Here is a 27,011-nt window from a genome sequence, read left to right as displayed (position 1 = left end):
AGTTTCCAATATACAACAGCAGCTGGCCTTGCTAGACAGTGAGTCTTGGCCAGGAATGGCTGAAGCGGACAGGGACCGTCTTCAGCTCATCAAAGAGAAGGAGGCTCTTCTTCACGAGTTGCAGCTCATCAGTCAGCAGAGACGATCCCCAGAAGACATTGCACGGTTGGAGGAAGAAAAAAGGCGCTTGGAGGATGAAATTCAACGGGCTCGAGCAACATCTGCCCACGGGGCCACTGAAAGGTTTGGGAGCTTACATGGTTTTCTTATCTACTGTAAAATCCATATAGGTAGTTTCGAAAAGAAGATTGAGAATTTCATTGTGTTTAAGACACAAAGAAAATGTTACTAGAGTAGTATCCTTTCAAAAAGGAGAGAGACTTCTCCTGACTGTGATTATTTAATCCTGTCTTGAAGTTTTCTGAAGGAAAGTTAGTGATGTCAGGTAATTTGTTGTCGTTTTATTACTCTAAAAAGTCTCAGTGAGATCAGAATAGAGAGAGCTTGCAAAAAGTCCGAGTGGTATTGTCTGATAATATAGACCTGAGTAGTTATAGTTTTTATATTTTTTTGTTATTTTGCAGTAATCTCCAAAAGCATCAGGACGAAGATTCTCTCCTATATTTAGTTTGTGCTTTATAACAAGAAAGTTGAATGATTAAATATTTATTGCCTTTTGTATACAATTTTTCCTTTTAATTTTCAATCTCAGAAGTGGGAGCACATCCCAACTCTGACATTCAGAGAACATAGTAAACAGAGACACTTCAAGTTATGTGTAAAAACAAACAACCACCCCAAAACATATTAATGGAAACACTATGTTTATTTTAAATTTGCTCAGTTTTTCCTGTAGCCAAAGAAATGGACAAAACCTCTTACCCTCTTCTTGTTACCACAGACTGTTTCCAGTAAAAGCGAGAAAGTACTTATTCTTGTTTCCCAGACTTGCTTCTCCTAAGTAGTGGTAAAAAAATCTCCAGATTTGACACTTGAGCAAAACTACATGAACCGGCTTTAATGTGATCTTTGTAAAGTGTAATATTTACTTAGTTAAGAGACTTCTAAAATATTTGAAATTACCATCTATATTCAGATTTTGAGAATTTTAAGTTTCTTGCTTCAGTCAGTAAATTCAGGCAAGAAACAGAAAATTCACAGCCAGCCCACGGTTTGGTGTTATATATTTTGCAATTTTTGCAACACTGTAGCACTGGCTTTTCAGCTTAGCCTGACAGAAAAGAGAGTTCACTTTACACTGCGGTGTAGTAAGTTTTATTTGTTGGTTTTGGGTTCTCATGTTAGGTAGTGCACACTATATTGGCAAGAAGACCAAACTATTTTTCCATGTAGTTCATGCTGTGGAAACCAGCATTCCAGTGTGATACTTGATATTCCAAATGCTAGCAAAAAGTTGAGTAGAAGTTAGAATAATATTGAAAGGCACTCTGTTTCTGTATAACAAATTGGAGGAAAGCTTAACTATTAGTAGCCCTAGTTTATTTGTTTGTTTATTTTAGCCTCAGGAATAGCCAAAACCATTCCTAATTCTGCTTTTCTGCTTCCACTTTCTCCTAATTGTGGAATTACGAACAAGTTTCCTCTTTAAACAATTACCAGTTCTGTTACTGAGTTTTAAAGGCACTGAGTTATGTGCAGATCAGAACTAACTTAAAATCTGCATGGTGGGTGACGAGGTGTTTGTTGTTATTCTGGTGGTGGGCTTTTTTCGGTGGTGGGTTTTTTTGTTTTTTTGGGTTTTTTCAAATGTTGGCTGGCAAGCCTGGTTCGAGCCATCTTTTGCCCTTTAATGCAGGTACCTACCTTATAGCATTACTGAATGTGGGTTTAAAAGTTGGTTTTTAAAGGAGATGATGGGGATACCCTGTCTTTGCCCTGCAAACTTTTGAGTTAAGTTCCTTGCATGCGTTTCTCTTTTTCTTTTGGTTCCTGCTTGCAGTGCCTTTAACACCTAAGTTTATGCAGGTGAGCTGCAGGCTTCCTTGTGCCACCTGGTCGACCTGGTCTGGGGTCCACAGACGCCAGAGAAAAGCTCCAGCGCTGCGCCTGCTGGGGTGTGCAGCTTCTGCCGCGTGTGGTTGCAATGCAGGAGCCTCCCCGGAGGACGGGGGGATTGCTGGAGCACAGCGCTACAGCCCCTTGCCAGCATATGGGTTCATGAAGTTGAGCGCCAAAGAAGTTGAGAGATTTATGTTTTTACTGCTAACAAAGACTTTTTTTCATATCTTAACCATCAGAAGTTTATTGAAACTAATGCTGCTGTTTTGTTTTATCCAGAACGACTCTCTTTTTATTGCTTACATTTTTTTGCTTGATTTTGCATTTTTTGTTTTTATTTTTTATCCTCCATGTTACCATGTTGAATTCTAACAGCTGCCTTTGCTGTTGAGGGACGTCTGGAACACTCAAATAAGTTTGGTCTGCATTCTCCAAACTGTCTTTCAGAATCTCAATTCCCAGCCAACTTGTGAAAGCAATACCAGATCAGTAACTTTCCTGGACATACAAATGTACAGCGCAAAACCGATTGCCGCCCTGATTTTATTCTGAAGTTCAGTGATTGAGCCTGGAAAATCAAAACACCAGAAATACTTACATTTCTGGATTTAGGAAAAGAATAAATGTGATATCAGTAGTTAAAATATATTATTTGAAGTGTTAACAATACCAAGATACAGAATTTAAGATATCTTACAGATATATGAGACCGACAGCATTATACCTACTATTGTAATGAAGAAAAATAGTAATAGGTATCTGTGTTAATTCTAGGATACTGTTACAGGAAAAGAGAAATTGTTTGCTTATGCAACTCGAGGAAGCTACACGTTTAACCTCATATTTACACTCTCAGTTAAAAAGGTGAGTTATGTAAAACCAGCAGGTTTTGAAGTTTAACTGCAGCAGAGAAGAATATTAATAATCTATAAAGTTTACCTTGTAATACTTTTGTATATGTGTGCCAAGTAAATTATTTTTTTTACTATATTTATATTGTTTGGTCTATGGAATGTGGTGTTTGGATGGAGTTTTATAAATAGTGTTAGTGATGGCTTTTGAGGCTAGATTATTATGTGTATTTGGGAATTTTATATGATACCTCTTTTTCTGAAGATACGTACTTAAAACTTGTTGTAATATGATTACAGTTTTCTAATATGAAGGTAACACTCTTTTACATTCTGTGAGGTCTTAATGTTCTGATACCTTCTCCAAAAGAGGGGTTTTTGATCCCTGGTGAGATGACAAAATTTTGCCATTTAAATATGAGAACGTGCTAAGACCCACACAGAAGCCCAGAATGTTTTACATATTCACACTCACAGCTGCCTTTTTAGATGCAGCTCTTGGGGATTCCTCAGCTCAACACCACACGACATCAAAAGCTCAGGTCCTGCTGTGTCTCATTTCATCTTTGTCACTTATTATTCTCTCTAACCATATGAGAGTGGTCAGAGGAACTGCAATAAGATTGATCCTAAAGTCTTTTTTATTTTGCGCGAGAAAAATTGTGAAGTGAGGCTCACACAGCAGTTTGGTAGGCCTTTCCAAATCACTTTCTCTCTGATATGTTTATGACCCATCATTAACATAAATTCAAGCTGGATGGAGGTAATCTACCTTCCCTGGCTTTACATCGAGTCTACTGATCCAGATCCTCCTCTGGCCTCTTTTCTGCCAAGTTAGAGCTGCTTGCAAATTGGAGGAAGGAGTAGGTTTGTCCTGTTGGACTGTTTGTCTTCAGGCACTTGGTTCATGTTTGGTTGTCCCTTATGCTGTTACAGTTATAGTTGTGCTTGAGACCAGGTCAAAAGACACGAGCTAGACCTTAAAATGCCAGATTGTCTCCATGTTACAGAATGGAATACATGTAAAATCGCTTGTGTAATCCAAACTGATGTTTTTATGTCTGTGCTGGTGTTTCTGATTCTGTTTGAAAGGGCCTTCTTTGTTTTCTCTTCCTTTGCCTGCCATAGTCTGTCAGCTAGCACCCTCACGATGTCCTCTGGCAGCAGCAGGGGATCCCTGGCCTCCAGTCGAGGATCCTTGGCCTCTAGCAGAGGCTCCCTCAGCTCGGTCAGCTTTACAGACATCTACGGCCTTCCGCAGTACGAGAAATCGGACAGCGTTACAGACTACGGGCAGCACTTACGCTTTGACATCATTCCCTTCGAGTCTCTTACAAAGGATGTGCCGTACGCCGATCCTATCGGGCACTCGAATTTCAATAAGCAGCGGAGGTCTCTGGATACCCCGCAGTCCCTGGCATCCCTGTCATCACGGTCCTCCTTGTCGTCGTTGTCCCCTCCAAGCTCGCCGCTGGACACTCCGTTTCTGTCTGCGTCTCGAGATTCTCCCTTGGCTCAGATGTCGGAAGGTTTCGAGGAGATGGCAAGCATAGGAGCCCTGGAAATGCTCAGGGCTCAGACCACAGCGCTGGGTGATGATGATACGCAAGGAACGAACTCGTCTCAGACGTCCACTTACCCTGTGGACAATGAAGGGCTGAGAGAGATGGGACCACAGCTGACTGCTCTCCAAACTGGTGGAGGTGAGTTTCTGGGCATCGCCATTTTGTCACATTATCACAGAAGGTGTCACGCAGACCTAAGCGTACTAGCACAATAGAAATCGTTCCTCATTTTGGCTTATTTTATTTTACCAATTAAAATTTACGTGGTAGATGTTAGCTGTTAAATTAACCAACCAATTGAAAAAAAACCCAAAACACCACAAACCCCTAGATTTTAGGTTTAGGGCAGAGACCTGACAGAAGAATCTTAAAATCGTAAAAGTGGGGAATTGGGTGGAAGATAGGGAATGGAATATGGACTTGCGTTAGAGTGTAGTGCATGAAGGAATAAATATTTTGGTCTTGGATTGGGAATCGATCAAAAAAAGCGTTGTCTAGTTACTTCTGAGTTATGCCCATGTCACCATTATCCTGGTAATTTAAAGCAACAGAAACCCAGGGGAGACAGAAAAAAAAAAAGACTGGCTGACTTCACGCTGAATTCATACACACTCTGGGCCAGGCTCCCATGTTTAAGTTCTGCAGCGGATCAGAAGCGTGGCAGTCACGAGTGCAGGGAGCCCTGGGCTTGTGAGTAGAGTGCTTCATCAGCCGAGGGGCATCTTTTGTAGGGAGGGTGTGAGAAGTTAAGCCTCTGCTTTGAGCAATTGCTTTGGAGATTCTGTGCTCTGTGACTGCAGAGGAGTGATGTGTGTGGTTACCACGGCGCACACGTACTGTTGGAGTTTTCTTTCCCTGTTTGTGAATTTGATAGACTTGGTTCAGCTTGTTGTTGGTGGAAGCTTCCGAGGCACTGCAGTTGAGAAATGTAAATTAGAGAGATCAAAAAAGGAAACAAAAACATTTATAATATGCAAAACACTGAGCAATAAAGGCACATGAGAAATTTCTTTTCCTCTTTTAATCAATCAAATGAAGAACAGGTGTTAAAATTAAAGAGTATTCCTTCGTTATGATATTTTTGTATGTGGGCTTGCTTGTATTTCTCATAAAACCATGCCAGTAGACAATGGCTTTCAGAGAATCTTTCGAATAATAAAGACTATAATTCCCATCCCATTTCTATATCCCATTTCTACCTCCAGAATTCTGTGTTGGCAGTTGTGTAGAATTTTGCATACAAGACTTACAACATCAGCAATAATGTGAAACAGCCAGAGAATGTATCATACTATCTTACCAAAATCTCATTTGTCAGTTGATAATGAGAAGGAACATTGACACTATCTAAGGAGAAGCTTTCAGGTTGTTGCTTAAAAAAATTAGTGTGTCATCACTGTGCTAAAAAACCTGTATTGCTCAAACAGCTTTTGAGTGTAGGCTCACCTGCTTTCCTTAATGCAGCTAACATTGCCAGAAGATACTGCTGCAGAATTTACATTTACTAGATGTAAACATTTCTAGTGCCCATATTGCAGCTTTCAGACCAAAATAAACAGAATTCCAGAGACCAGCATGTAAGCTTGTGCTTAAATTAGTGCCATAAAGAGGCTTCCTGAGGCTTTCTTTAAACCTCAGATCAGACCACAGCATGTCTTCACCCATTGTGGTAAGTGAAACTATGTCAGTAGTTCATTTATAGCTCGTACGCCTTTCCTAGAAGTGAAGGCCTGGTCTGAGGGCCTAGGGAGCACTAGGATGAGGGTCAAGTTCCTGCTTTGGTTTTTCTTTTTGCCCTTCTATGTCACATTTCTACACGTTTCTCTGAAAAACTGGCAGGACCATGCCTGTGCTACCTGCTGTCACTATTGTGGTGTCCAGCTCATAGCGCAGGGTTACAGCTTTTCTCTATGTACAATAGAGTGCTTTGTGTTGCTTCTTGAGGAAGAATCTATGGTTAAAAGGTAGCCAGGCTGTCTTTTTTTTTTTTTTTTGAGACTTTTTCCCTAACTATTTGAATTTGAAAACCATTATTGAAGAAAAATTTGTTTAACTTCACTGGTTTTCGGCTGGAATCCTGACTGCTCCACACTTGCTAGCTGGTGGGTTTGCAAGTGTTGTTCAGTGGTTTGCAAGTTGCAGTTGGAAGTTTCGAAATTGTTTTGATTTTGTACTCTTTCCTTGAAGAATTTAATGAAGTATCAAGGTCCTGTATCGCAGTTTGGGACCCCCCAGATGCTGAGGGGTGTTGATTTTTACTAAGGTACTATTCAGTGTGCTTTGCTGCTGCCACCCAGTGATCTGGTAGCATAAAACCAGTAAGTCTCAGCTGGGGCGAGTCTTTTGCCTGATCCTTCACCAGAGAAAACATGAGGTAATTTTTTGCAAATCCTGGGGGCTGAGAGGCTTAACACTGAATAACCTGCACATGCTTTGCACTGAAGCAGCCTGTGAGCAAGTTCAGAGAGTTCTTCAGGAACTGAGGTTTGGGTGTTCAGTTGCTGATCTGTTGTTTTGTTGTTCTGCATCTGTCTCAGGGACATACTGTGAAATATGTTAGCATGTGTGATGGGAGCAATATGCCTGAGAGGTTAAATACATTGTGTTTAGAAAGCTGGGAGTGGGAGTCAGAAGTTTAATAAAATATTGGATTCTAATATCTTCACAATTTCTTCCTCTCTATCCTAAGATAATTTTGCAAGTGCTAAATTTCCTTTACTGCCTCAATAATCTCTTGTTTGTAAAATATTGTCATAGATCTAAAAGGTGATTTATCATTGTGTGCTTTTCATTTTGTCTTGTTTCTCATGCGGCACAACAGAAAAATACACTGTAAGTCAACCTGAAATTACTTATTGTGCTGTTTTTGCCTGTAATTTCCAGTGTGTTTTTCTGTGTGAAGTGTTGGTTGATTGGGGTGTTTGTTTTTTTTTTTTTGATTGTTGGTTGTTGAGGTTTTTTTTAGTTGCATGTGAAGAAACAGGGGATTGTGCTACATTTGGTTTTGTTTGATATTGTGCTGTATCCTCTTAATCATTATGGCATACTTAATTTTTTGCTATGTCAACTAAATGATATATTCATGCTGGAAAAAGTGTTCTGTGAGCTTCAGCTTTATTATATCATAATAATGCCTGGCAGCATCATGGTAGGTAAGGTCTGCTTACGTCTTTGAGTTTTTATGAGAGTGTATGACTTCTGTTAGTGCATTTTGAGCTAATGTGCGATATTTGTAGTCTCCTAAGCTTGTGAAACATGCTTTGGATTTATTTATTTATTTATTTATTAGCTAGTGAAAAGTTGGACACCAAAATTTCCTTTGAAGTTCATCTTTTCAACTAAGGGCACCTGAAAACATTCTTTTAATCAGGGCTGTCTTAAGTTTATCAAGTTTTGGTGCACAGTAGTACTGGAAATTCATGTATGTTATGCCTTGATTTTGTTACTTAAATAAGAAAATGAAAAGTAAGGTCTATCTTAGAAATATTATTTTTAAGCAGTTCTTTAGCTTCTGGCATTAGAACCTGTGCTTAATATTGTTCTGTTTAAAACAAAATCTGGTGATTCTTTCTTCTTGGCCAATTTTGCTGACTTTTTTTTTTTTTTTCTTCCTAGTCAAGGATGCGTTTGCATCTCTCCCAAATTCACTGAGTCTGTCTTGATGTTATTGATTGTTTCCATGGCCTGCAGGCAGTGAGCAAATCATTGTCAAGTTACAACATTGTTGTAATGTGTCAGTTTTTTGTGACATTATATTGGTGCTTCAGACCAATTTTTCCTTCCAGACAAATTGGGAACATGAACCTCCAAAGGAGAGAGCCCATAAGGTCTTTCTTCTGCTACATCTATATGTGTTCACATAAAGGGATGAGCCAAAGGCTTATTTACAAAAAGAACTCATCCTGGTGTAACATGTTGAAAATAGCACAGAAATTATAGAAGCACTTTGATACAAAATGTGTACGCTTTTGTGAAGTTCAGCCTCTTTCCAGCAATGTAAAATTGTTGGGAAGCTTTCATGTTAAAAGATGCCATCTACATCTGCTAGTGTTGATTCTGCACATGTACCAGTTACAAAAGTCAGAGGTAGTTTCGGCAAATTAAAAGTTTTTAAAAAAACCCCAAACACAACAATAACAAAAAAACCTGTAAGACCACAAAACACAAAGAGAACGCACATAAACAAAAAAAATCAGAAACTCACTGCTTTGTACAGGTGATTTGGAGGAGAATGTGCTTCAAATACAGATCCTTTGCTTTCTGTGAGCTAACTTGAAGTTGACTCTCATCTGTGGTGAGGATGACACGGGTAACTGCACACTGTGCCATGCACAAGAAAGGTGGGAGGCTGTAGGTGGAGGTGCCGGAGAGGGGTCGTTCTTTCTCCAGGCACAGGGACAAATGCAGATTGGGCTGCTCCTGTTCAGCAGATAAATTTCCTGCATCGCTGAAGATGACTAAATCCTTCATTGAATTCAGACAGGAGATACCTAGGATGACGTACAGGTCCAGAGAACTAGCCCTGCTGATATATGGAATTCACCTCCAAACAGAACCCTGTGGGCTTTTTGGAACATGTTTTTGGGATTTTGTGCTATTGATGGCCTGATAAATGGAATGTACCTCAGGCTGGTGCAGGACTGACGGGCTCAGCGCGTCCTGTCTCCCAGTCCCAAGACGGGTTAAAAGTAACCTTAGTTAGACACTTCTGTCGACAGCAGCAACATGTTAATTTGAGGGACTTGGATTAAAATTAGAGATGGATCAGTTTAGGTTGGACGTTAGGAAGAAGTTCTCCACCATGAGGGTGGTGAGACCCTGGAACGAGTTGCCCAGAGAGGTAATGGAAGACCCATCCCTGGAAGTTTTTAAGGCCAGGCTGGATGGGGCTCTGAGCAGCCTGATCTAGTGGGGGATGTCCCTGCCCATGGCAGGGGGGGTGGAGCTAAATGATCTTTCAGGTCCCTTCCAACCCTGACACTTCTGTGATTCAAGTCCTGATGTCCTGTCCTGGTGGTGTTTGGATGGAGCCAAGGTGGGTCCTGAGCAGGGAGGACGCTCGCTGTCTGTACCTCAGCTGCAGCTGGAGCTCAGGCTGTGGGCTGCCATTCTGCTGAAGGAAAGTTCCTGCTCAGGTTGCCAGCATTTTAGTTTTGATGCCTTAAGATAGTGTTTAACAGAGGTACTTAACAAGTTCTTATTTTGAATAAAATGTGTTTCTTCCTCAGTTGGGGGCAGTAACCTGTAAGTGTCAGCTGGTGCTTGTCGCTGCTGCAGTGTGCTCTGCTGCTGACACTCCAAATGCTGTCTCCTGAAACTGTGAATGCTTCTGTTCTGTCTTAAGCTTTCTGAGCATAAGTAGAAGCAAGTAAGATGCTTTCCCCATTTTTAAAGTGGCATCTCTTTGCCGTTGCTTTTTGACAGTCATTGAACCTTAAGCAGAAGAGGGGAACGTTGGTAAAAGTTCTTCACTGCGCAGTAAGGAAGCTGCGCTTCCATGTGTCTTTTTAATGGTTCTCTCAGGGACTCAAAACAATCTCAAGTTAGGAGCTGTTACTGAAATGTCAAAACCTTACAGTTCTTCAGCATTACCACTTGTGCACAGGCTTTAAAGGAGTGGTAGCTGCTCTGCCTACTTGCCTGTGTAAAACCCGATGCATAACATAATTTTTCTTGATATACTTGAAATATAAAAATAATTGAGAAGTCGCTATTTATGGTGTTGCTGGTGATTCAGGGAAGGATGGAAGAGGGAGTTCAGTGTTGCTTCCTCCTCCCCCAGTCAGTTTTCCAAACCATTCACCAAGAATTGGAAAAAAAACAGTGGTCTGAGTGAGTTGGAAAGCACTGGTTCTTGTTGATAGTGGCTCTCCGACTGTAAATAAAAGCGGCTATTATGCGATGGTATAAACAGTATGCTTTGAGACTTTGTGTTAGGAAACAAATGAGAACAAAACCACACATTGTGTTATCAGATAACTTCTTAAAAGAATTAGTCTTTGTGTTTGTTTTCAAGCTATTGTATATTCAGTAGGTACATCCTAAAAGTTTAGGATATCATGTGTACATATATTGAATTAATGTCAGTCTTCCTTTAGGAGGGATTATTTTACCAGAAAAGTATTTGATAACAATACAGTTGGTTTATACTTAGTCTTGTCAGAGAGAAATTAGCCACAAACTTCCTTCCTCAATTCTCTCACAGAATATCTCTGGTCAATTGTATTCTAGATTTTTAGCTTAAAGTTAGATGCAAAGGGAATGAACTGCATTTGTGCCATTTTGCTGCTAGTTTTGATACAACAAATGTTTCTGGTTTAATTTTAAAGAGACTGCCTTGCCCTGGTGTTGTCTTCACTGTTTGTTTTTTTTCCTCCGTGGCAGCTGTAACTCTGCGAGGAGACAGTGGTAGAAGATCGGAGAGGAGAGCCAGGCGAGTTTCAGCATGTCTCTCAGATCATTCACTGGCTAGTGACAGTGGCGTGTTTGAAGCTTTAAGCAAAAGGTCAGGTGTATAAATGCATAGTAACCTGGAAATATTCCTGTTCTACCACACAGTCCAAAACAATTCGTTGTAAATTTCTGAATACGCTGGTGAAAACGCTAATTCTTAGTAACATAAAAATACTAGGTTGCATGTTTTAAAGGAAAGAACCTTTTTACATGCAGTTCCACTGTCATCTTCACAAGTGCCAAGTCACTTCTGCTTTATTGTCTCTAACTTTTTAACATCACGTACTTCTATCTCGAAAGAGTTTTCTCAGTTTTAGTCATAAATCAGTAATTTTATTTCAGCCATCTATAACAAAATAAAACTATACAGAGTATTTCTTACAGTTCTGCATAACATATGATAAAACTGCAAAAAAGAAATGTATGAACTGCTGAAAATCTAAAAATACGTAGCTTGACCAAGTGTTTGAAAGATGGATAAACACATGTTGCTTTATGCAATTATTTTAACATAATAAAGAGTAACTACGAAGACGATTAAGTTTAGAGGATGCTAAAGAGAAATGGAAGACAGAATAAATGTTAAAATAACGTAAATATCTTGGAAGAGATATTCTAAGTCCACAGTTGTTGAAGTTTGTGAATTATTACTTCTGTGTATGTTTAAGTAGATTTCTCATTTCCTTCTATATTAGCAGTCCCTCCTGTATTACTAAACAGTTGCTTATATCCACAAATTACAAAATAAATGTTCATTTAATTATGTTTTAACAGCTTGGGTCAGTGTGTAGTTTACAGTACTTTCTGTTCCTTCAGGAATGAAGATCTGGAAGAGCCTGTTTATGGTGATGCTGCCAGTAATGAAGAACCACAAATACACGTTGGATTTCTGTGAGTAGTTACTCCTCTTGCTCCCTGTCGACTGAGCAGGAATCGCTCGCTACTTTTCTTGGTTTGGATGTGTCTTAACCGCAGTTTGTTGAGTGTCGTTTCAATGCTGACTTGACACAAGGGCCATCAGTACTTTATTTTAATTTCATTTCATTTATTTTCATTGTCTGGGCCTTTAGTGTGAGTATGGGTATAGGGATATGTCTCTGAGCCAGATCTTTCTATACCAGATAAGGGAAGATTACCTTAGGAAAGTCACAAGTGAAGAGACAAATGCAGTTCCCAAAGACAACTTCTAACTCCTGTGCTTAAGACATGCCAGTGCTGGTGGTGGGAGTAGCTTGGGGAAGGGTAATGCAAAGCAAGGTGGGTTATCTTAGCCCTCCAGAATCATCTTTACTTCTTGGAAAATTAATTCCCAAGCTTGAGATTTTTGAAATGTGCTTTTACATTCTTTAAGCCTTTTTAGTCTTCCATCTCTATCTCTTAAGTGAAGTATTGATGATTGGTGACTAACCCAGGAAATTTATTTTCCAGGCATGACAGTGGAAGTGAATGTCTGTTAGTCCATGTATTACAGCTGAAGAACTTTACCAGTCTAGTTGTTAAAGAAAATTGCAAAATGTAAGCTTAAATTTCACTCAAAGTCTGGTCATTGCTTGTTTTGTGCCACAGTCATAAATACTGCAGATTTGTGTGTTATCATGAAAAGTTAAGCCATTGCTGGAGAAGATGGTGTATTTTAATTTGCATGAGGAAAGGGTTAGTTTTATGAACACAAAATATCCCTTTTATAGAAGCTCTGACAAAATGGTCAGGTACCAACTGTAGTCTCTGAAGACTGATGTTCTTACGTGTTTATTATGCACCAGAAAGTTTGTTCAAAAGCATCAAAGTCATGCTTCCGTCACTCCACGCGCCTTGGCTTAAAAGCTGTCTTCCAGTATTCCAGAAATATTATTTCCTGTGCAACTTCTCTACAGCATACCTGTGATGTATCCCAGAATAAGCTTAGTGTGATTTTCTCAAATTCTCAAATATCTTGATCAGTAAGATTAAGGGGTCAATCCCTTTTGAGAGCATGTGGGGCTGTTTAGCTAACTCATGCTCCACACTCCAGTGCTGCAGTTCCACCGTAACGACCTCTTCCAGTTATCCTCTAACTGGTTATTTGCGTGTCACTATCAGCCCCTCTTATGTGGTGGCATTCAGGCAGCACTGTAGTCAACTTGAGCACTGGATTTTTTTAAGTCCTTGTGCCCTTTTTTTTTTTCTAGCTAGGTTAGCTTTTTAACTCAGATAATTTTTTTAAATCTGGTTCACCACACAGTTGCGTGAAGCTGTTTGCTAGTACAAGGGAATGAAGGTATGGCAAAAAAAAGGATATTGCAGGGGCTGCACAAGCAGTCAGGACAGTTTGAACACAGAAACAATTCTTTAAGTAGCTCTACTGCCTTCTGTCAGATGAAAAAGGGTTGTGGATTTTGATTTTTTGCTTGAAGTCTCAGGTGAGATAGTACCAGATATTTAACTTTTATTTTTATTTTTAAAGACAGCAGATGGATGCGATGATTGCGGGTTTCTTTTTGCCATCCTTTTGTGCTGAGTTTCCTGAGGGAAGGAAAAGGTGCGCTTAGTGGGTGGAAGAAAGAAATAGATCTGTGATGCTTATGGTGCAATTCAATCACCTGAACGTAGGCCTGTGTTTCCATTTGAAATATCATCGCACAGCACCCGGCTTCCAGCTGCTGCTGCTCAGGGCAAGGCTGCAGCTCTCCCATAGATAATGTTTTCTAGCCCCACGTAGATGCCTTGAATACCTCAGAACATCTCAAGTGCTGCTCGGTGCCTCTGCTTAAGCACCAAGGGTTTTTTAAGAAAATTGTTTTAGTTAGAAAAAGATAGCATTTTCAGATCAGCTTTGCAGTTCTTTGTGTTAAGAATACAAAGTAAATTCCTGGAACGAGAAGATCCCAGAGCAGATTCTTACTGTCGAAGTTACACTGATGCTTAGCTTGGTTTTGAGAAATGCAGACTAGCTGGCTTTGTCTGAATTGTGCTATTTGTCTGATTTGCTATTCCCAGTCATGTGAGAGTTTATTTGCCACCACTGGAGTCTGGCACGCCAACCACTTACTGCTCTAGAGCTTTGGAATTCCAAACTCCGTTGATATTTAATGAAGTTTTCCGAATCCCTGTGCATTCAAGTGTTCTGAAATTAAAATCACTGCAACTCTATATCTGTTCAGTTGACCATCAGCAACAAGAGGAACTATTGGTAAGTGTTGTTTTTTCTTAAAAGCCATGTGATATGGGAAACTAACATTACTTGAGAAATATTTTTTTAAGATTAGAAAGAGAAAGTGAAGACTTTATTTTTGCATAAGAAAAGCTGATAGAGTTACATGTTAATGTGTCTGTTCACATACATAAGTATAGTTCTGTTAATAAAAAAGAAGAGTTTTTTAAAAGGTTCAGATATGTGCGGTTTAGGTTACATAATGTCTTATGTAATGGTTAGCAGAATTAGGCGTTGAAAATTGGAGCATGTTAAGCAGTGTTCAGAGTAATGTTATGAATACTGCTGTTTGCTGTTACATTGCAGAGGTACATTGAAAACGGATAAATAGGTTACAGTCATTGCTATGGAATTTAGTAGGCTAGGAGTTAAATTTTAATTTATTTAATGCATTTCTCACAAATGTCTGCTTTGGGAAAAGTTGAAAAATCTGCCTTTGCTGAATTTTGGTGCAAGAAGGAAAGCACTGTGTAAAAAAAAAAAAACAAAACAAAACCAAAACACACACAAACAAAAAAAACCCCCAAACTTGTCTGCCAAGACTTCGTTTTGCACGTTTTCAAGTAAGTGTTTCTATTTCTACACAGTACTATAATGCATTCATGATGAAGCAGTATCATTAAAATAGTTCCCTAATAAAAGATAACAAATACAAACCTCTTGTTGCTATATAACATTGGGCAAAGCAGACTACTGTTTTATTAGTCTTAACTTTGTTGCAGGATAATAGTGGTGCAGGCAGGTTTCTGTTACACCAACCTTCTACTTCAAACTGATGGAGATAACTGCTGTGAATGCATTCAAATAAATGTAGCAATTGTTAAATAGATTACAAGTGTTAACTGTGTTAACTTTAAATGTATTGAAAGTTAGCTTCATTTAACTATTGTCAGACACAATATGCTTAAATAAATCTGCTTTGGGGCTGATGTCTTGGCTATTTTAAAGTGAGCAGGCTGCCATTTCAGGAGGGGATTTGAATGGGTTAGTGAATCTATTTTTTTTAACTCTATCAAAGTGGTTAAGGGGTACAGGCATCTCACTGTCCTGCTGGACTGTGAGTAAGATGTGTTTGAACAAATCTGATAAAAAATGCATGTTTGTAATCCACCTTAAAACTAGGTAGCCTATACAAACAGTGGTCTTAACGCTGACAGAAGTGGACCCCAGGTCTTGTCTGCAGTAGAAACTTTTGTCATTTTTTTTGGCTACAATATAATGGAAGAGAAAGCCTCTCAAAAACAACCAGGATATATTGGCGTAAAATGCTGGTGTAGCCTCTTCCTCTGGGAAGCTAAATAGTTACTTCAGTGTGAAGCGTCTTTGTATTGGCACAAGCACATTGAAGCTTAGGTTGCTTTTATTTGAAGTGCTCTTACTGAATTAGCAAAAAAGTAATAGGTCTTCAGGATACAGTGGTAGGATTTTTTTCTCTTTCATAGCCTTAGGGTAGTTTTGTTAGAAATGTCTTTGCGTGCAGTAGTTGGTAGCGTACTCTAGGGTAAGTTAACAATGCTTCTCAAAAAGAAAGAAACAATGACACAGTTTCTTAAGGTTCGCTGTTGAAGTATGTATTTAAACTTTATTGTTTCTCGTTTTCGCTATAAATTGAAAATAAGTGTTTTCTCAAATTGAGAAGTCATTTGCTACTTCTCTTTGGAATTGCTGTGATGGCATCTATCCACAAGGCATCTGTCTTTCAAAATCTCTTTTCACTGAAATTATTTTTTTTCAGTCTATTTAATCATCCATTATTTCTGAAGTTCTTGATGACTGCTTTCTTTTCAATTAGGTTATGCCAAATTAATGCTTTCCTAAAGGAGCAAAGCGGGCTGGAGTTTATCCTAAGTTACGCAAATACTTGTACGTAACAGGGAATGAAGAACAAAAAGAAAGGAAGAAATATTCTGGCAAATAGTTCTAACCTTCATTTACGTAGAGAAGTAAATCCACTAAACTTAGGGGATGGTCTTTTCTTTCCCTCCACCTTTCACTTGTATGTCCTGCTTTGCTGAAAAGATATTTTTGTGTTTTCCTTCACCTTTCTGAAACTGTGCTTCCTTAAGCTGGCTTATTTCTTCCCTGGTAGGCCAGATAAGGGAGTTGTTATTTTCCATGATTAACATATACAACTCATGTTAAAACATCAAAGAAGTGCAATTACCTTTCTTGCGATCACATGCCATTGCTGTTTTGCAATTTGGTGTTTTGTTTCTGGTCTTTTACAGCCCTGACCAGGCAATTATTTCGTGTCTTAGTTTGTTTGAATTCTTTTTCTTGAGCATTAACATTTGTCTTTTGGTATTTCGTGTTTTTTATTTCAGAACATCCATCCCATTTTTTAATATAATTTAAAATTCTGATCCTTCCCTCATAAATTTTGTAATCCCTCTGGTATTACCAAGAGATTCATAAAGGCCTTTACTATTCCACCATCCAAGTTACAAGAAATGTGTCAGAGCAGGCACGTGACAGGCCGCTAGCAGACCCACCTTGGTTTCTTCATCCATTTGGGCAAGCGCCACATCTTGAGGCGGAGTGATGAAATATCAATTTGTCCTTTCAGTACTGATAATTATGAATAGGGTTTGGTGATTTTTCTATCCAATTAGTCATTCACTTTGTACTAACAGCTTCTTTGGCATGCTTTATTAGCTGCTTCATAAATCCACCATGTAGAGCAGCGTCCGACATCTTAAGAGGCAACACAGGTTTTGTACAATATTGAGGATGGAAAGCCAGCCTTACTCTCTACCCCTGAAACCAAACTCAGCATGTCTTAAACGTTTTCCAACTATGATGCAAAAGTATGAGTATTCGATACATGTTTCTATCTTACACTTTGTCAGATAAAGTAGATAAATAGATAAGTAGATAAATACAAGACATCTCTGCTTATTTATAAAAGGCATCTCTGTAGCCTTGAATAGACTGACATAAAATAACATTATTCTTGGTAACATTTTGTGTCCCAATATGATGTTAGTCTCAAAAGCTCTTCTCCATTACCCTTTTTACACCTGTTTAAAGAGAGCCCCAAGGAACAGTCATCTTGGAAAAACAATGCAATAAATATTATTAGTGTTTTCTAATTAACTGTTTCTTTATCTGCTTAAAGGTGAATGCAGTTTCTGTATGCATTTCTTACTGCCTTTACAATTAGAATCATTGCATCCAGCAATTTGTTTTGTGAGAAGTGAAACAATTTTAATGTGATTTTTTCAGTGATAAAAATGAAAACATTCTTAGCATGTGGTCCATTATTAGCATGGAAATGAACAGGTTTCAGAGAGAGCCAGATAAAGCCAAAATCAGTAATTAAAGACTAGCTAGGGGGGGCGGGGAGGAAGATAAACAAAATAAATACATAGATTTACTCACAACTGTTTTTCATTTAAGTCAACACCACTCAGAAATTTCTTACATGAGCACCGTCTGATGGAGTAGGGCTACTTTGAAGTTGGGAATACTTTTAGGGGAAAGTCTCCATTAAACCTATTTTCACCTGAGTATGGGATGTGTAAGGATGGCTTCGGAAGTGGAGAAAATGACTTTATGGCCCATTTGACAGCCTTATGATACAAAGAGGCAGAAAAAATAAATTGGTTTACACAACATTCTTTTTCTTTTTCAAGATGCCTCTGAGGACCAGAGAAAGAATGGGTATCTCAGAATTTGGTTCTCTCAAAAGAAAACAGATTTAAGTAGTATTGTTAAAGTGATATTAATTTAAGAAAATGTAGAAATCAGATGTGCGAGAAGGTTTTTTTAAAATGAACTATTAAGAACTGTCAGCTGTAACAATCAAATCTACATCAGTCATAAAAAATTTATTTTTCAGCTTAAAACAACCTGAATGTCTACTCTGATCCTTCCTGGTAGTAAGCAAGAGGCAAGAAATTTAGTAGCTTAGACATCGTAACACAAACCTGTCTCTTTTTTAAAGACACTATTAGTATTTGATTATTTTACACTGTGAGTGAAATACTTCTTAAATGAGAAGGTGTATATCCTGCAGTGTGTTTACCTTATTGTTGTGAATGCTTTTCATTGTTTACAGGGTATTGCTCAGATAAACCTGACTGATGCAGAGAGTTCTAGTGAGATGCAGCTTCACTGGTATGCTGTTCAGATCTTCACCGGTTCAGATCCCCAGAGAGCAAAGAACAAAAACCAATGTGAAGAAAGTATTCCCCGGTCTTCTGGAAATGTAACTACAGTTAAAACGGTAGGCTCTTGAAAAAGTGATCTGTTTACTTTATTTGACCTGCTGGGTGGTTGTTTGGGATCTTACCTCAGGTGCAGTTTGTGTTCCAGGTGGACAGAAGGTGATACCTTAATTTAGCTCTTGTGGCAAGAGATGGATTTAAAAAAAGTAATTAAAAGCTAGATTGCATCTGGATAGGTGCTTGAAATAGTGCTCTTTGTGTGTTTGTGTGCACACTTCCAGTCCAGCTGACAAAAACTCATTAAAAATTTTTGCCACCGCCCTTCGAAAGCTTGTGCAGTTTCCATCCTCGGAGACTTTTCAGCCCTTGACTGTGCCCCTGGACAACCTGATGTCGTGTGCGCTTGTGTCCCAGAAACCCAACCGTGTCCTGGGCTGCATCAAGAGATGTGTGACCAGCAGGTTGAGGGAGGTGATTCTGCCCCTCTCCTCTGCCCTTGTGAGACCCCACCTGGAGTACTGCATCCAGCTCTGGAGCCTCCAGCACAAGACAGACAGGGAGCTGTTGGAGCAAGTGCAGAGGAGGGCTACCAGGATAGTCAGAGGGCTGGAACACCTCTCCTAAGAGGAGAGGCTGAGAGAGTTAAGCTTGCTCAGCCTGGAAAAGAGAAGGCTCCGAAGAGACCTTATAGCAGCCTTCCAGTACCTGAAGGGGGCCTGCAAGAAGGCTGGAGAGGGACTTTTTACAAGGGCCTGTAGTGATAGGACGAGGGTTAATGGGTGGAAGCTGGAAGAGTGTAGGTTGAGACTAGATAGAACAAAGAAGTTGTTTACCCTGAGGGTGGTGAGGCCCTGGAACAGGTTGCCCAAGGAGGTTGTGGATGCTCCTTCCCTGGAAGTGTTTAAGTCCAGGCTGGATGGAGCCTTGAGCAATCTCATGGCCAGGAGGTTGGAACTAAATGATCTTTGAGGTCCTTGCAACCCAAGTCATTTTATGATTCTATGAAGCTGTCTTTGGTTTTGGGCAGGACATCAGCCTGGATGACCTCTAGAACTGTGTTCTGACCTAACTTGCTGGATCATGCTCCCCAGTGAGATAAAGTCTGTCTGATTTCTGTGAGAAGTTCCATTCATGGAACACCACGTACTTTTTGACCATTAAGATTCAGAACAATTTTATTTTTTAAAAAAGAATTATACAATGGCTATGTTTTTATCTTGATTTCTCTGAATAATATACATTAAATACATTGTCTTGTTCAAATGGTTTTATCTGAGGTCTCGTTTACCTTTCAGGATGCAGTGACAGCCCTGTTAGCTAGGACCACTGCCCAACTGGAAGCAGTTGAGAGAGAGTTGGCAGAAGAGAGGGTGAAACTGGAATACACAGAGGAGGAAATCCTGGAGATGGAAAGAAGGGAAGACCAGGCAGAAGCCATATCAGAAAGGTGAAAATAGTAGTTTAAGTACCTCATCAAACAGCTGAATGATCTTTACGCTGCGGGTATAGTCTGAAATAGAGCAGGAGAAACAGCAGGTTCTTATTCTGAGATTTGCTCCCTGTTAGTGTTACAACATTCTGTTATTGGGTGATGGTGTGCGAACAGGAGAAAACCTTATTTGAATAGCTGGCTTAGTTTTTAGAGGACTTGGAGTTTGGAGAGTGAAAAAACATTGTATCAAACAGAAACTTTTTAGGGGGGGGACGGCTCTAATAGATTTGTGACGGCACTGTACTGAAAAAAACAACAACTCTGTGTTGACACGGGAAAATGTCACAGACATACGTGCATTACAATGCTTATGGAGTGAACATGCAACATAGTTCTTAACAATTTCAGGGTTTGTTACAGTGCTCTTTCATCATTAATAATAGTCCTAGTTTGTTACATGAGTTACATTGTTCTTTTTGTTACTGTTTTCTTAGTGTTGTTATAAAGACCAGAACATGCGCTTTAAGAAAATTAAGGAAGGTGATTTTTTTTTTTTTGGCATGTATTTGCTTGTCTGCAACTACAGAAATGCAAGTGGGATGTGTTCTGCTTTTGAAAATTCTGTGGATTTATTAGAGAAATAATACTCTAAAATGATAAACTGAGCTGGATAATAAAATACATAAACGTAACGCATAATTACATCGTGGTTTTTTTTTTAATACCTACGAAATTCTTGTGATGTTCTGACTTTAGGAGTTGGCAAGCAGAATCTGTTGACAGTGGATGCAGTAATTGCACCCAGACTAGTCCTCCTTATCCAGAGCCGTTTTGCGGGGATTCATTAGCTGGACACATGTTTGCAACTCAAGCAGGCCAGTACAGTTCTGGAAAAATGCAGCCTCCGCCACTAAAGGTAATGAGAGAAGACACTGCAGCACGGAAACTGCCTGGCACACACGGAGCGCAGTACTGCTGCTCCTCGAGTTCGAGTCCCAACTGACCAGGAGAGAAAGGAGTCAGAAGTGACATTAATGACCCTGTGCCATCGGTGTGCCTTTTGAGTTGTTAACAATGCCGTCTTTTTGTGCTCTTTTTTTTTGTTTGCTTACTAGTTACTTCTGGACAGAATTAGTTTGGTGTTTTTGTATATGAGAAGACCAAACTAGTTTTACCGTGGCTTTTAGCTATTATGTAAATACACACCTTTATCGATGTCTGTGTTGACTCAGAATTGCACCAGAAAAGATCATGATCGAATTCGAGTGTTCTTAGAAATATTTTTGAAGCATTTGTGGAGAAAGAAGCTTAGTGTCTTTAAGACTCACATTGCTATTTTAGTGTTACAGTAAAAACAGCTGAAATTTTTAGAACACTTGTGCTGAAGCTGATGTATTTAAAATCTTTTGTATTCAAGATAGGAGACATTGAAAATAACCCCGAGCAAGCTGCAGTCAGCACGCTTCCATGGAAGCAGAGGAACACAAGCCGTTTGTGTTGCCTTTAGGCAATGAGTTACCTTAAAGTTTGGGAGCTTTGCTAGCCTAGCATAGGCTTTCTACATCTCTGAATATTTTAGCATGCCTGTATTGTTATTTCGACAGTCTTTGAGTTACCTTTTGTTGAGTTCCCCTCTATTTTTAAGGTGATTGCTTGCTTACTGAAAGGTGACTCGGTTTTCCTCTGCTGAGGCTGGAGTCAGGTTGTACTTTGGTTAATGCCCGGTTGCCGATGCCGAATGCAGTCTTTGTGCTCTGCAGCTATGATTCACATTATAACTGCATCTCGTAATTATTACTGTTCCAGCAAAGGCTTCTGAAAGGTAACCTTATAATTTTGAATGACCTGGGTTTAAAACTTTTTTTAAAGTGAGGTAATTCATCCTCTGTTCTCAATTCTCATTAAAACTTGAACCTAGCTAGCAGGGCAAATTGTTTACTTTTCATATTGTTGAAATGTCTGATTGTTTTTGGTGAGAGAGAAAAAATAAGGAAAAAAAAATTTTTTTTTTTTCGTTCATTGAAATTGTAGGTGGATAAGGAAACAAACACTGAGGATCTGTTTCCTGAAGAGGTTGCTGTTATTCCCAAAGAGAGAGCTAGCCGCAGGCCACGGGGCTCTGCTTTTGTTCGCAGTAGCACTATTGTTCGTTCCCAGACCTTCTCGCCTGGAGCACGAAGCCAATATGTTTGCAGAGTGAGTAAGGCTTAAAAAGAAGGCGGGGGCAGGGGCACCTGCACGAGTATTTTGTGCATTCTTGATCATTTCTTCTGAAGACTTTATTACGTTTATAAGAAACTCATGCCGCTTTTTAACAGCAATGGATAACATTTCCTTGAATTTAAACATTGCAGTGGGGAGAGGTCCCCTGGTTCTTTTATAAGCATTTAAACCTGGATTTATTTAATTTAAAATTCAAGAACCTATGACGAATTAGATATTAAGCCCTTTTCCCTGGCAACCTTAGGCTAGGGTGATTGATTTTAGAGAGGTACAGTGCTGTCTAATGAGGCATACCAACAGCTTAGAAACTGTTTTAACTTCCAGGTACCTACAAGTTTGAGAAAGAAAATTGAATGCATCATGTTAGAGTTATTGTATAAATATTCTTATGTCTCTGGTTGCTGTCACAAATGTCAGCCGTGGGACATGGCTGTAACTTAAATATCCAGTGGGATATCCAGTGGGACCCGAGATTCCTGGGTGCACTGGTGCAAGTAACTAAGGATGGACACAACAGTTTTCAAGCTGTCATTAGCTGATTGTTGTGTTAAAAGGAGAAAGGCTTGTAAACTGTATTGCTCACAGTATTGCAGGTTAATGCATGAGTATTGGTTTTGCAATGATAGTGGAATGCGCACAGCTTAATTGTGCCCCTTTCATAAGCTTTTCATAGCTTGAGTTTGAAAATGCAGTCATGATATTTAACTTGCGTGCTTTTTCCTAAACCGAGGGTCTTCTGGTTTTTGCTCTCTTACTTACGTCGCACACAGTGCGTCTATGGAGCCCTTCAAATTCCTCAGTTTGATTTTTGAATACGGGGAATGTGAGTGAAATGCCCTTATACACCAGAGCAAAGATAATGCAAAATGGAAATGATTGTTAAATACACACACTTAACATGCATTTACATAAGATCGGAGGCGGAAAAAAGCACACTGTATTGTTTGTGCCTGTAACAGTAAATGATTTAGGAAGCAGTATTATTGCCTTTAACTCTCGCCTCCTCCTTTTTTAGGTTACCTGTCTTCGATATTTACTAGAATGCTTGCTGAAACTTAGGTGCAGAACGTTAGTGATTTTGAAGTTTTCTTGAATTATTGTAATTATACAGTATGGGCACTATTATATGTAAAGCTGAAGAAAATCAGTTATTAGCAGTTGCAGTGCATTTGTAAAAATAAATATCAAAAGATAAAGAAAAAAAAATCATCCAGATTTCTTAAAGTAGATGACCTTACAAACAGCCTGTGTTTTCAATATCTTTTCAAATCAGCTGTATCGCAGTGACAGTGACAGTTCAACTCTACCAAGGAAATCCCCTTTTGTCCGGAATACGTTGGAGAGGCGTACTCTACGATATAAGCAGGTACACCTAAGATACTGTTTTTTACTTTTCACTAAGTTGCTAGAACACTAGTACTTTTATACCTAAGCTTTAGATATCTGTAGGTACTTTCTGATGGGTATGGGAAATAGATAAGGTTTCTGTAATGTACGGGGGGGGAGGGATGCATGTTTGGGGTTTGGCTTGGTTTTCTTTAAGCTAAAAGGTAGACACAGAGAAGAGAAATGTAGTTGTGAACAATTACTGAGGAGGGGAAAAAAAACAAGCATGGCAGACAAAAATTATTTTAACGGGGACTGAATTTACATTGGTTTAGATGTAAATTTTGCTAAATCTTTAAAATCTAGCAGGCCCAGAGAAGTATGTGTGAATGTGACAGTAAAATATCAAGCTCCCCTCCCGTGCAGCCTGGCAAACCAAAGTATGTGAGGGCCACATATTTGGGAATGAGTAGCTTAAGGTCTCCTTTCACCCTGCTGCCATCCAGCCCACACACTGCAGAACAAGTGGGCAAAGAAGGGCAGGTACGGCTTTAATGCCTTGTACATAAATTGCGTGCACTTAAGCCTGGTCAGCAGAAGTTAATTTCTTGCTGGTGTAGGCAAGTAGACAGGTATGCTTCACGTTTTGATTCAGAATGTATCTTACACCCAGCTTTGAATAAAGCTCTTTGCTGTCCTGAGCAAAATTCCCCTTTTTAATTCTGACGTGACTCTGTTAGAGTTTGTCATGCTGCATCCCTTTTTTTATCATCATAACTCGATTGTTTAGTAGATAGATTTAAATTAGTTAAATATTTATAAGTCAAAAGGAGACTATAAAATGAGATAGCTGAAAGCATTAATTGAAAAACTTTATGTAAGGTACAGAAAACCCCTACAGCTTTCACCGTGGGATATAGATAATCTCTCCAAAACTTAGTGTCAAGAAAGACTTTGTCTGTGGAGTAAGTACAGAAAATATACACTCTATGTAGCTGAAGAGAGACCGCTATACTCTGTTGTGAGTAATTATTTTGCATTTTTATTTGCATCCTAATAACTCAGCAGTCCTGCAGATCATCTTTGGCTGAGCTTATGGCAAGGACGTCCTTAGACCTGGAGCTGGATCTCCAGGCATCCCGAACTAGGCAAAGACAGCTGAATGAGGAGATATGTGTTTTAAGAGAGCTGAGACAGCGTCTGGAAGATGCCCAGCTCAGAGGGCAGACAGATCTGCCCCACTGGGTCCTTCGGGATGAGCGATTCCGAAACTTGCTGAAGGAAGCAGAAAGGCAGGTATGGTAACATGAGATGAAGGCTCAACGTGTTCAGAAACTCCTGGTTTCAAAATTTCTCAGTTGCGGCAAGATGTCTAAAGAGCTGCTCATACAGAGCTTCAAACATGAATGTTGCTTTTATGTTCTTGATGATAGCACAGTAAAAATTATTCCGTTGCTTATTATAAAACTGTGTATTTATTTGAAACGGTTACTTGGAGGATGGCACTATTTGCCAATGGCACTTTTTGTTTGGGTTGGGCTTTTTTTGTTTTAGATATTTATTACTGGAACGTTAATAATTTCTTTCTGATCTTTGAAGGAAACTTGATACTCCGTCTTTTAAAAGTATTTGGAATGTTCCCTAAGTATGTGGGGGTTTTTTCCTGTTCTTGGAGAAAGACAAAAATGGCACAAAAAATAAAATTGTTGTTGGTTTATCAGAGATAAGAGTGAGCCCAAGTTTATTTTAAAGTCTTGTTTGACAGATGTGTGTACAGTAAATTTCATTAATTTAATTGACATCTGTCTGAAGAACATTAAGAAATGAAACACCACTGTCAGTCTTTTTAATTTAGTATTCTTACATGATCAGTTATTTCAGACAATGTACTTACGTGGTTTTACTGTGGTGAGTAGCGGGAAAAAAGTATTATTTTAAGCTGGGTATTCTTGTGTTTTATTTGTTCATACCACTATTTGAAGAATTATGTTCTTGTTTTCAGACGAGGCAGACCAAATTTGAACATCACCAAGAGCAAGCAGCTGAAAAGATGCTAAAGAAAGCATCAAAAGAAATATACCAGTTGCGTGGGCAAAACCAGAAGGAGCCTATTCAGGTGCAGACTTTCAGGTAAGTGGTTACATGTACTGCAATAGCATAGCAATAGATTATTAGAGGGATTAAAGCTCTCTGAAGCATTTAGCATAAATTCTGTGTATCTTCTATATAGCCAGTATTTTTTGTTATATTGATTTGGAAACATGAGTTTCCTTTGAAAATTTTGTACTGCAAAGTGCCAAAGCTAAGGTAAAATTGTAGTGTTGCAATTCTAAAACACGTGACATTTTTCTTCCTTTTTATTAAAAAAAAAAACACAAGTCCTCAAGCACAAACATAGCTTAGGTGTTTCTTTCAACTTAGCCATGTCACTATTAAGTTCAAGTAATTTGTCAGTTCTTCAATGCAACCCTTTAGGCATAAATAGCTTGTTCAATGTAATACATGTACATTACTAGTAACACTCTTTTTCCCTAAAAATAACTCGATAATATTCCAGCTTTCTCTCAAGAAGTCTTTTAGGTTGTTTTTTTTTTTCCCTATTTCACACAGTGTGTGTCCTCTCAGCTTTATTTTTTTATTACACTCTATTTTGTGCACAGTGGCCTTAATAAAAAATATACATTTCAGCAGACTTCATTACTTCAACACTAAAATTTTTATACCTTATATTGGGAGAGTAAGAGTAAGAAATGTTAGTACAGCATAGATGTGGAGGACAGCTCAGCTACAATGTTTTTAGAACATTTTTTTTTTTGCAGGGAATACTTAAGTGAAATGAAAAAGCTGTTTGTCCTTTAATGCAGTTATTTTGCTTTAGTTATACTGGAAAGATTTTTCTTGCAAAGGTGAGGATGAAGTAAGAGAGAGAGAAATTTTAGGGTTGTTTTTACATCTTCCACTTCTGGTAATTGAAGCGTTTTTTCTGCTCTTTGCTGAGATATAAAAAGATCCAGGGAATTGAATAAAACAAGATCTAGAGGAAAGAAAAACTGTCTTCCTTTTTTCAATTCTTACTCTTTTTATGCACGTATCATTTTCTTTTGACACTTATTTTACCACATGTGCTGTTTGCTCAATAAAGAAGCAGAAAGATGAGCCTGCCATTTTTTTTTCCTTTTTTAGTAGGCATTATTGCAAAATGTGCAAGGGTGAACCTAGCATTATGGAAGAGGCTTATGCAGGGCTTGTCCCATGAAACCTTTGGGCAGTCAACTATGACTGATGTTTAATGAATTGAAGAAAGCTTCCGCTTAAGTTTTCAAAAGTAGTAATTGTATTGGACAGAAGGTTGTCAAAAGTGTACTGTGAGATATAACAGTTTTTGTAAGTTTGTGGTACTCAAAAAACCCATTGATTCGGTATGTAAGTGAAAATACTAACCAAACCACAGTAGTGAAACCGTGTTCTTGAGGGGAAAGTAACACAGACATATATTTGATTGTCTTCCTTTTTATCTTGTTTTGATCACAGAGAGAAGATAGCTTTTTTTACAAGACCAAGGATTAACATACCTCCTCTGCCAGCTGATGATGTATGACATGTTGCATTGTAAACATGAAGTATTTATCGCTTTTATTTTAATGAAGTTATTAGATTAGCCAAGTTTCTTTTAAAAAAAATGTGCAAAAGCTAATATACACGTTTTGTAAAAAATAAAAAAAGTAAAAAAAGTTAAAAGTAAACAAAAACATATATATATATATATACATATATATTTTATAA

The 27,011-nt window shown here is 38.7% G+C and overlaps 1 protein-coding gene across 1 annotated transcript; it reads left to right on the top strand.

The window, feature by feature from the left end:
- WWC3 (WWC family member 3) lies at positions 1–26,899 on the top strand (the record flags this gene model as incomplete). Its single annotated transcript, XM_009872162.1, has 15 exons — positions 1–243; positions 2,794–2,883; positions 3,999–4,573; positions 10,820–10,940; positions 11,705–11,779; positions 12,317–12,403; positions 13,865–14,057; positions 18,139–18,306; positions 19,543–19,694; positions 20,436–20,595; positions 21,711–21,875; positions 23,176–23,268; positions 24,297–24,524; positions 25,231–25,358; positions 26,760–26,899. Coding segments are annotated over 15 exons (2,545 nt in total), but the record flags the coding sequence as incomplete, so codon positions are not given.
- Between the last annotated feature and the right edge of the window lie 112 nt (positions 26,900–27,011).

Source organism: Apaloderma vittatum, unplaced genomic scaffold (genome assembly GCF_000703405.1).
Source record: "Apaloderma vittatum isolate BGI_N311 unplaced genomic scaffold, ASM70340v1 scaffold17816, whole genome shotgun sequence".
NCBI classification, from domain to species: Eukaryota; Metazoa; Chordata; class Aves; order Trogoniformes; family Trogonidae; genus Apaloderma; species Apaloderma vittatum.
This window is presented reverse-complemented; position numbering and strand designations above follow the sequence as displayed.